We start from the raw sequence: 11,244 nt of genomic DNA, 5'->3' as shown, positions 1-11,244 counted from the left end.
TACATAAATATGTAAATGTATATGTAGTATACTTAGCATGAAATAAATGTATTTTAAATACATTTTAGTATATTTATTTTTCACTAGGGTATAAATGGGAATAAATCAACAATGAACAATAGTAATGCTGTTCATTTTAGTTTAGTTTAGGCCCGGTTTCATAGACAGGGCTTAGCCAAAGCCAGGATTAGGCCATAGTTCAATTAGGACATTTAAGTAATTTTTATAAACATGCCTTAGAAAAAAGCATTACTGGTGTGCATCTTAAGACAAAACAAAGGCACTGACATGTTTTAAGATCTGTCAGTGCAAGTTTCTTTCAGTTGAACCAGCTCAGATTTACATTTTAGTCTAGGACTAGGCTTAAAGGGATAGTTCACCCAAAAATGAAAATTTGATGTTTATCTGCTTACCCCCAGGGCATCCAAGATGTAGGTGACTTTGTTTCTTCAGTAGAACACAAACGAAAATTTTTAACACAAACCGTTGCAGTCTGTCAATCTTATAATGGAGGTGAATGGGAATCACGGCTTTGAGAGTAAAAAAAAACATACACAGACAAAACCAAATTAAACCCTGCGGCTTGTGACGATACATTGATGTGTAAAGACACAAAACGATCGGTCTGTGCAAGAAACTGAACAGTATTTATATTGTTTTTTACCTCTGATTCACGCAATGTCCGAACTGTCCTGAGTGGCGGCATGTCCTCCTGGGCGTGTTCTCAACAGCAGGCGTCTTCTTCTTGCTTTACGGCGGATCACAGACTTATAAGTGCATTACCGCCACCTATCTCTCAAGTGGACCATTGACACTCCTAATTGAGATTGTAGATAGAGTGTCAATGTCCATTTGAGAGATAGGTGGCGGTAATGCACTTATAAGCAAGAAGAAGAAGACGCGTCTGAGAACGCGCTCAGCAGGATGCGCCACCGCTCAGGACAGTTCAAACAGTTCGGATATTGCGTGAATCAGAGGTAAAAAACGATATAAATACTGTTTAGTTTCTTGCACAGACCGATCGTTTTGTGTCTTTACACATCAATGTATCCTCACGAGCCGCAGGGTTTAATTTGGTTTTGCTTGTGTACGTTTTTTTTTACTCTCAAAGCCGTGATTCCCATTCACTTCCATTATAAGACTGACAGACTGCAACGGTTTGAGTTAAAAATCTTCGTTTGTGTTCTAATGAAGAAACAAAGTCACCTGCATCTTGGATTCCCTGGGGGTAAGCAGATAAACAACAAATTTTCATTTTTGGGTGAACTATCCCTTTAAGCCTTGTCTGTGAAACCGGGGGCTAATGTATTAACTAATGTTAACAAACTGAAACTTTTTGTAGTGTTCCCTTCCCACAAACATGATCTGATGGTTAGGAAGAAGAAGATTGTGATGGAAAGAGAAACTTGCTGTTTTTTATTAGCCACTTGGAGGTTTCAATATGTGCTCGAAGGAGCCATGAATAGTCTAATCTCAAGCACGCTGCATATTAACAAACACCCAACATGCATCCAGACGTAGACAGTGAATTCGACAAACACACAATCAAAGACACACACACACTCATGAGAACTTCAGCACCAGGTAGAACAGGAACATCTCTGCACTCACTCCCTCACATAACATTATCATCTGCACTATGTGGTACTAGACTAGACTAGTACTATTACCAACTGTTTTAACATGTATTATCACTGATTTACACTATATAAACTTTGCACATGCTGAACAGTCAGTGTCATCTAATAGGAGACAGGCCATGATTAAGGGAGACACATGCACGAACACTCCACAAATCATATCCAAAGAGGTTCTAATGAGAACGTACAGGTGCCGCTTGCAAAGAGTAGCAGTGTTAAAATAGGAGGAGTGCATGGGTCTATGCGTGCACCACTTTTTAGAAGAACCTAAATTTCAAAAGTCTTTCAGTCTGTCAAGTAAGTGCTACGAGATACGGAGAACCAGGACACACGCTTGGGACAACTGAGTGGATCTAATGACCCAACAGAGAACTTCTGCTATAGAGCTGCACATCACAAAAACTAAACTAAAGTGTAAATTCTTGACCAGAATTTCAACCAGAGCAACAATTAGGGGATACTAAAACTGGTCTGTTATGAAAGAATGGTGTAAAATGGGTTTGAGAACCAAGTTCTCTTTTAAAATACTAAACCTGAAAGCATAAGTGTGCAACCCACCCGCAGCTCTGAGTGTCCAGCTTTATGAGTGAGTGAACAGAGCTAATAGTACACTTGGTTCAGAGTACAGCGGATCTGAACAGAACAATGTGTTGGTTGAGATGTGAGATGTGTGTCCTATGGTACATTAAAATACAGTGAAGGGTTTCACTGTATAGCAGGATAAGAATCACCCCGCTAATTCTTCCAATTATCGATTATCCGTTCCTTTCAACCTGGAGAAGCATAAAAAAATCGACGGTCAGTTTTTTTGAAGTGTTTGTCAATACAAGATTTTGTGCCTTGTGTAAGAATGTGTAGTTTTGAATCATTCATAAATGTGTTTTTATCTAAATTGCCACATTGAATCAAATGCAACAGATTATGCAAGAATGGTATTATGATTTACACAAGTCGTTTATAACCCACTGATAAAAATAAAGCTCTTTCATGAAGCTATATCTCAGTTCATAATGGATATTTATGATTTTGAATATTTAATTATGCATGCTCATTTAACTATTTTTACATTTCAATTACCTGTGCTGTCATCTACCACATTTAATCTTTAAGATCACAATTTTACAATCACAAACAGCATTTTAACACTGATAAATGTAATCTTTAGCAAATTTCAAAATGAATATTATTTTTAATACTGTAAATTTTAAGTTGATTTATAAAATTTAAAAACCAATTTTTGAGGGGGAAAAAAACAGTTCTCAACTCATCGCTATTGGCACGAATTTTAATATCTGCATCCTAAAAATACAATATTTATTATTGGAGAACCTATTTATTAAGAATATACTGATTAAACAATATTGTCCATAAATGCATATAAATAATTAACAGTACATATAAACTGTTAATTTTAACTATTTAGTTTATTGTGTAAAATGTCTATGTCCTAGAAAAGTGACGGCGTAAAAAGGAATTTAACAGGAATACAATGATTGCTAAGCATCTGTATGTATGTATTAATACCTGTATGAGATGGGCAGGAGGAGGTTGTTCTTCTTCAGAGCTTGCACTTTGCTGAGAGTCTGGGGGTCGAGGGCGATATAACAGCGCCGGGCGTAGTCCAGAAGCTTTTCTTTAGACGGGTCAAACTCGCCCACCTCAGCCACCTTCTCTGGAGCCACCAGCAGAAGCTCAGCAATGGGTGTGGTAGAGGCCACCGTATTACGATCTACACCGTGGATCTGGAAGGCCTTGGACATGTTCTTCAACCTCTGGTATGTTACCAGGATCTTTTTATAGCGGAACAGCACACCTGCTGCATCTTTCACTAGAACAACAGCAATAAGGAGAGACAGATGAAGAAAGAGATCAGAAACAGAAGAAAATCACTTGTTTGTCATGTTTCCTCACACTGTCACGCTCACCTCTCTGTCTTTCTCTCCCTCTGGCGATTCGGAAAACCCTTCTTCTCTTCAGAGCCGGATGACTGCCGGTGGGTCTTCCAGCTGAGCCAATGTTCTGAAGTGACATGTTATCTGTGATCACATCCTCTCCTGACATCATTTCCTCTTCCTCTAGGTAGCTATCCTCAAGGTAGTCATCCTCTTCTTCATCTCCTAGAAGAGTGAGGGATTCTGTGGAAGCAGAAAAAAATTAAAAACAAAATATTTCTATTTCAAATTCTGTTCTTTTGAATTTGATTCATCAAAGAATCATGCAAAAATGCATCGCGGTTTCCACAAAAACATTTAGGAAGACAATAACAAAACAAAACAAAAAAAAACATTTTAACCATATTTTAGAAAAATATTAAACTCATGAAAACATACATGGAAGTGTGGTAAATATATAGTCACTCAAAAAAAAAACGAACAAGTTTTTGAAGTTAGCTTCTTGGATCAACTGTAAATATGCTTATTGTAGACATACAGTAAATATTTAAACCAAAATGACAATGTAGCACAAATACAGGTTAAAAAAAACATTTGAGACCCACCTTGCAGTTCATTGAGGGACCTGTTGTTGTTACTGCAGCTGCTGCTGGTGCTGCCGCCACCATGGCCCTGCAAAAGAGGCTGAGGGTGGGGAGATCCATACAAGGAACTTATCTGAGCACTGACTAGACCAGAAACAGAGCTCAGGGCCTTGGAATTGGCTGAAGTCTGTTGGGTTGGCCTCTGCTGGAATGACTGACGACGGGTGGCCGAACGCTGGCTCTCCACTTGTTGATCTGCAACGTTAATGATTAAGGTTAATTCTGTGGCCGGTTGCATAATAGGCTTAGGCAAGTCTTACTAGTTAGTTGCCTGATTTTTTTCCTTAAGACTGGTCCTAACTTTTTTTTTCAGTCAGTTACATAAAAACGATTAAAGGCTGGCCTATCTTGAACCTGAAAAATGAGACTCATTACCCTCAGCTAACTGCTAGCTGGTCAGACTAATTCTGGTTTAGAATTAACCAATCTAAGTTTGTGCAACTGGCCCCTGTGATCTTTATGTTGCAGCAAGGACTCTCGCCCTTATCATGTTAGGACAACACAGCACAGACTTTGGCCAGAAGTGAAAAGAAGCGTCTTTGAATTTTTAAAGTATGATGTTTTATTCATGTTCTGCACATGGATATTATAATTTTATTATAACTAACTCAAACTATTATTAAACATTTTATTAATTGAAATAAGCTCAAATCTAAATATTACATGAAAAACTAATAAATAAATGAAAATTAGAAATGTTGCCTTGACAATTAACTGAAGCAAGTATATGTTAAAACACAAAAATTACTAACTGGAAATAAATAAGCTAATGAAACTGAAACAGTAAGATTTAAACAAAAAACTGATAAAAATGACAAAAGAACATAAAATTTCAAAAAATTTAACCAAAATGAAAGTTGAAAATATAAAAATAAAAGTTAATTCAAAATATTAATAAAAACTGTAATAGTATAAATAATATTAGATGAGTCTAATGTAGAAAGTCAAAGAAGTTTTTACCTCGATCATTTTCTCTTCTCCTTCTCCAAGAAAAACTCCTGGAATCATTACCTGCAGGGAAAAGAGAAATCCAGTTTTTGTCTTCCTGTCAGTCTTTGGGAAATCTGTATTAATACCCAGCCTGACTTCTGCGTCATATGATGATTTACTGCAGCCATGATCATAAGAGAATGTACAAGAACATCTTTTTAAAATAAAACTGTTTATCACCTTTCTTTCTGTGAACGGTAGCAGCGAAGTCCATAATACACTTAATATGCATACAAATGGGGCATAATGTAGCTGGTTTGTAGATTGGAATTAGACTGTTTACTGAATTTGCGCACATAAAATTTATTCAGTACTGATTTTACTTTATAAATCTAACCCCGTCTTTCACTACACAAAGCATGTATGCATAACAAATGAAACTATGTAAACTGAACGGTGTTTATGGGAAAAGGCACAAACTAAGGTGGAACATGACAGTTCTCCCAAACATTCCACTATTTCTCAAATGACCTTTGACCGCATCAACTAACTTTTTCTTGTGGCACTAAATATCCTCTATTAGCACAGTGTTCGCTCACTCTCCGTCTCTTCTCTCCCTCTGGTTCTGTCCTCGTCTCACCGTTGCTTTCCTGACTCTTGGTCGAGAAGATGAACCGATCGAGCTGACAGCGCAGGAAGTCCCTCTCCTCCTCCAGGTCTTCGATGCGTTTCTGCAGCCATGAATTTTTCTCCAGTGAGATCTGCAGTTGTGTGCGCAGGTTAGTGATTAGCAGGTACGAGCTGCTCGGTGCTGGCGGATCACTACCTGCATCACAACACAAGCAAATATCATCACATGTTGACCTATACGTAGTTCACCCAAAAATGATCATGTATTCTGTCTTGATTTACTCGCCTTAGTGTCCTTTCAAACACATACAATTTCTGTTCAACAAAAATAAGGATAATTTGAATATTCTCTCATCATTTCTGCACATACACTCAAAACTTTCAGGCATCAAAAAGTACAAATCATAAAAGTAATCCATAGGAAACAAGTCTTTGAAATCCAAGTTTTCTAAAGAGACACGATAGCTTTATATAAACAATAATTGAAGCTTTTATTCATATATGAACATCGATCTACGCAGATACAGTACATAGAGCACATCAAATATGGTAAACACGGAAGCTCAGCTATGCAGGCTTTATACGCAAGAACCAATGTGAATAAATATGAGAGAATATTAATAATATCTAAATTTGATATTAATGAACGAAATTCTTAAAATGTAATCAGTAGTGTAGCTATTTCAGTTACTTTATTAAAGTAATGTAACTGATTACTTTTTGATTACTTTTCTAAATTTGATAATTTTCAAACATGTTAACCTTATAGTAGAACTCAACACTGATTAATGTCATTTTCGAAATCCTTCATCACTTGAATTAAGATTATAATCATTTAATCTTAAAAGCACAGCCACCACAAAATAAGACTTACTTTGAGATCATTCTGAGGTTAAATACAGATTTAAAACCATAACAAGAAATAGTTTAGTAGCTATCTATGATGTTTCTGAAATAAATTTTTTATGACAGGAAACACTGGCATCTCACAAAGCCTTGGAAAAACAGTTAATTAAAAAATAAATAATAATAAAGCATATACATAAACCAAAATAGTAAATAAAACGGTTATGGAATAAGCATGTGTGCTATTCTGTGTCCTAAACTCCTGAAACATTGGTGTCTCATATTTTACAGCAGTCAATGCAATTTATGAAAGAAGTCTATTAAATCTGTATGTGGGTGTGTGTGAAAAACATCAGATGTAACCCCATTGTAATCTAATAGTTTAACATTCAAATACATTGCGAATATGGAAACATTTGGATTTGTGCCGAATGAGACGCGAGTAATAACCTCCAAATACATCTAGCCAAACCCGCGCTCGCTCCTCGCACGCACACACGCACTGTCACAATCTAATGCACTGTAAATGCCGGATTTTTAAAAACAAATAGGCCTACCGCAAACCCGCGCTCGCTCCGTCTCGTACGCAGGCACGCATTCACTGTCATGATCTAATGCACTGTAAATGCCGGATTTTTAAAAACAAATAGGCCTACCGGAACGCAAACATTTAAAATCTGACATTTTCCGGAACAGGATCCAGCAGGATCAAATTAAGTACTGGTCATAATACTCGCATGATAATGTTTCATGTGAGCAACAGTGTGTTTTGCTGCAGCAGCGCCGATGGAAGCGGTTCACTGACTGCAGCACAGCCACACGTGCCACAGTTACGTTTGGGATCATTTTATTTTAAATGCCATAATGTCAGTTGAAAACATTGCAATAGTATTTTAAAATACAACAACGAGCACCACGAAACCATTTAAAGAGGCGCGTTCAGCGGTCCCCGTGATGGGATAGGAAACAGTCAACAAAAGTAAAATGATCTCAAACGAGCTCTCTTCATTTTATCAAATGATCATAATCACATCTATTCATTTTACAATCCTGCTACTAGCATTTTATTCAGACTAAAACCCCTTTAATTCGGGTGAGAAAGCGGAGTTTTTTTTAAGTGGCTTTTGCACATCCTGTCATGCCGGTGACTGCGTGCTGCTGCAATAGACGCATTTTGCTACATTAAAGTTAACGATTAATCGATTAATTGATCGTTAATTTAAACGACGATCGATCATGGAAATGATCGAAAATTGACATCCCTACTCCCAACATTGGTAATCATTAACATTTTCATAAGTAACTGTAATTTAATTACACTTTTTTTTTTATCAGTAACTGTAACTGATTACAATTACATTTATTTTGTAATTAAATGATGTAATTTAGTTAGCCTACATGTGACTAGTTACTTCCCGACACTGCTTATAGTATCATCCTTGGTGTGAACAGCCCTTAACTTGTAATCTGTAACCTATTACATTTCCAAAGTAACCTTCACAAAACACTGACTATAACGTTTTAATCATTTTTCTAATTCAAGCTAGTTAGTGTGGATGCTAATATTAGTGTAACGTTAGTTATTGATGTATCGTTCTTTGTGTGAACGGGCCTTTGAGAGTAAATGACAGAATTGTAATTTTTGGGTGAACTAAACCGTTAACATTCGCTAAAACACTCGAACAATAACAAGTGATAATGATAATAAACTGAACTGACCGTCAAAGTTCTGGTCATTCTGGTTGTAGAAGCCTCCGTGCTGATCAAAGTTGTTGTCTTCAAAAGGAATGGAGATTTCATACGCATCCTCGTTCTTGGGAGCTGAAGAAAGATGATTAAAGACACGTAGGACGGACATTATTTTTCTGGGAAATTCACAGGTGTCACGTCATCAGCTCCAAAGTGCATTTATGACTGTGTTATTATAGCGCGTGCACTCACTCTGGAGCTCTCGGGAACTCGCGTGCTTCCTTGAGGCTGCATCCGCATCATTCATATTTCCGCTGGTTCAGACACAGAGAGCGGCTGTCGCCCCAAAATACTCACAACATCTGCTTTATTTCTCTGCAGACACGCATGCGGCAAAAAAGGTACATAAAACATGCAACGCTCTAACCGGCTGCCAGATGACTAGTTAGCAGAGGCGGACAAAGTACTCAACTCCATTACTTGAGTGAAAGTACAGATACCGCTGGTCAAATATTACTCCATTACAAGTAAAAGTTGTAAAGACAGATTTTTACTTAAGTAAAAGTACAGAAGTACTTGCTTTTAAAAGTACTTAAGTACCTAAAGTAAATTTCCTTTTTTAGCAACTTAGAATACATTAAACTTACTACTAGCTTGTAGTATCTTTGAAATAACGAGCGTTTAGAGTGTTAAAAACCTATGGGGAAAAAAAAAACATAAATAAATAAATATATATATATTTATAAATAAATAAATCTTTAACACCCCTACCCACCCCCACAAAAGCAGGATGTTAGTGATCTCACACAGTTCTGACAGTGTGTGCACACATCTATAAACTGCAAACGAGAGAAAAAAAGATTTGTTTTAACTTTTCATCAGAATTTTATGATCATTGTATTTCCATGATTTAAAAAAACTGCAGGCAGCTGTGCATTTGCTACTAATCAATAGTACATACAAATCAAATACTATGAACATAAAAGCATACCCTTGAGAAAAAGAAGTATGCTACACAGGATAGTATAAAAAAAAGAATACTCATTATGGAAATAATATAATTTAGTTGAAAAGGGAAACACTTAAGTGCAAACTGATTGCATGTTACTTAAAAAATGTTACTTGCAATGAAGTAAAACTTTATTACAAAGTGCACATTTAAAAAGAAAATGTGTGTAAAAAAAAGTCGTGGAAATTGACTCTTTTAAGTACACAAGTTGCCTTTTATTTACATAATAATATATTACCTGAAAGTATTTAAAAAATAGAATATATTCCTACATTTATAATATAAAATATTTTATAAATGAGATTTTTTGGGACAATTCGTAGAGCCAATGACAAGTAAAGATGCCCAAGAAAAAAAAAAGCTAGTTCCCGTAGAAGAAATGATCTAGTCATATTACACTGACTTTGATTCGGCATTCAAATGTTTTTTCAAATATTAATCATTAAACTTTTTCTTCATTATGATCACACTACCTCGAAGTGTTTTACTATCTCTCAAAAATATCCAAGTTAATTTTAATTCATAAATTTAAATGACCATATCACTTATCATATCACGTCATGACGATCATATCAGTTACCTACACACTCGCTCATTCTGCATGTTTCCGCACTGAAGAAAATGGGTGTAGAATTCAGAAATTGCTAGTAATTTTCAAGTAAATGCTAGTAAATTAATAACAAAGAAACAGCAAATAACACATTAAATTAAATATGAAAATTTGAAGTAGAAAGACTGAAATAGTATTTTCTTGTAAAATATACTCCAAAACTTTACAACTTTGAAAAATCAATATTTTGCAGGGCAAAAAATATTTTGACTGTTACATACATATGCTGTGTCTGAAATCGCATACTTCCCTAATATATCTAGTATGTGAAAAACAGTATGCGAGGCGAGTAGTATGTCCGAATTCATAGTATTCGAAAAACAGTAGGCGAGAAGTACCCGGATGACCTACTACTTCCGCCCGAATTCCGTAGCATGCATACGATGGACACTTTACTATCCCATGAGGCCACGGGAGAGGAGGCGTCATATTCGAAAATGGCGGAAGGCGGCGATGCGGCTCTTTTCAAGTGTAAGTACCTCAGGGAAAAACGTTGTTCATTGTGGTTAAATTGCACTTGTTTAACATGATTTAAGTGAACGTTATTGAAAGTTTAAACATTGTAAATCGATGAGAAGATTTCGTGAATCGGCTGTAGAAAAGATGTTTAATCATTATTATTACTGAGCACATCAAGTTAACGAACAGATCGAGCTAGTGTCAATGCTGTTGTACATCAGCTTGTTAACTGCTTTTTTAACGGAGACGTTCGTTGTTAAGCAGTTTAATGAGATTAGAAAATTCCACGGACTTTAAAACATTTTTTCCCCTCTTTTACTAATATTTAGTTGATATTTTGTTAGCTACATACTAAGCTACTGTTAATACATATGCCACAGCTTGTCAATGTAGCATTAATGGATTGATAATGACTAATGGTTACTGCTTTGACATTACAGGGACTGATGAACACACTCAGCTCCTTATTCAGTGGAGAGTGGCTAATGAAGCCCTCTTCACTGGAAAGCGTAATGCTGCCATCAAAGGTTTTGAGTAAGTAAACAAGTTATGTAAAATGTGCTTTTATTCAGGTGCTGTTGACACTGAACGTAGTAAATACTAACACTTCAAGCAAAGGTCTTACTGCCTTCTTTTTATGCTTGATTTCTGTGCATTTATTGTGACAGAGCTTTTGTGACAGAGCAGGGACTTGAGGGCAAAATTTCTGCCGCTCAAGTCAAAAGAAAGTGGGAGAACCTAAAACTAAAATATAAAGTAAGATTTTTTTTTTTTAATTCACCCCAAAATTTTTATTAGTTAATGATTTGATCATGCTAATGTTTTTCCATGTCATAGTAATGCAATTTATAACAATAAATTACTTTATTTCGTTGCTCCAAATGAGCCTCTGGCA

General features: G+C 36.1%; 1 protein-coding gene across 1 annotated transcript; it reads right to left on the bottom strand.

The window, feature by feature from the left end:
* Positions 1-1,265: 1,265 nt before the first annotated feature.
* Positions 1,266-8,663, bottom strand: LOC107685509 (coiled-coil domain-containing protein 106-like). The gene is made up of 8 exons (XM_016482101.1): positions 8,524-8,663; positions 8,302-8,403; positions 5,747-5,932; positions 5,137-5,187; positions 4,138-4,371; positions 3,566-3,775; positions 3,165-3,468; positions 1,266-2,413 (listed from the first exon to the last, which is right to left on the bottom strand). The coding sequence occupies exons 1-8, from the start codon at positions 8,576-8,578 to the stop codon at positions 2,389-2,391; spliced, it is 1,167 nt and encodes a 388-aa protein (XP_016337587.1). The 5' UTR covers positions 8,579-8,663; the 3' UTR covers positions 1,266-2,388.
* Between the last annotated feature and the right edge of the window lie 2,581 nt (positions 8,664-11,244).

Source organism: Sinocyclocheilus anshuiensis, unplaced genomic scaffold (genome assembly GCF_001515605.1).
Source record: "Sinocyclocheilus anshuiensis isolate Anshui unplaced genomic scaffold, SAMN03320099.WGS_v1.1 scaffold185, whole genome shotgun sequence".
Lineage (NCBI taxonomy): Eukaryota > Metazoa > Chordata > Actinopteri > Cypriniformes > Cyprinidae > Sinocyclocheilus > Sinocyclocheilus anshuiensis.
This window is presented reverse-complemented; position numbering and strand designations above follow the sequence as displayed.

Coding starts and splice junctions, on each gene's coding strand:
- LOC107685509 (XM_016482101.1), bottom strand. CDS start 8,578: ATGAATGATGCGGATGCAGCCTCAAGGAAGCACGCGAGTTCCCGAGAG. Junction 5,188..5,746: donor CAAGAGTCAGGAAAGCAACG/GTGAGACGAGGA, acceptor TTTTCCCTGCAG/GTAATGATTCCAGGAGTTTT. Junction 3,776..4,137: donor GTCCCTCAATGAACTGCAAG/GTGGGTCTCAAA, acceptor CTGCTTCCACAG/AATCCCTCACTCTTCTAGGA.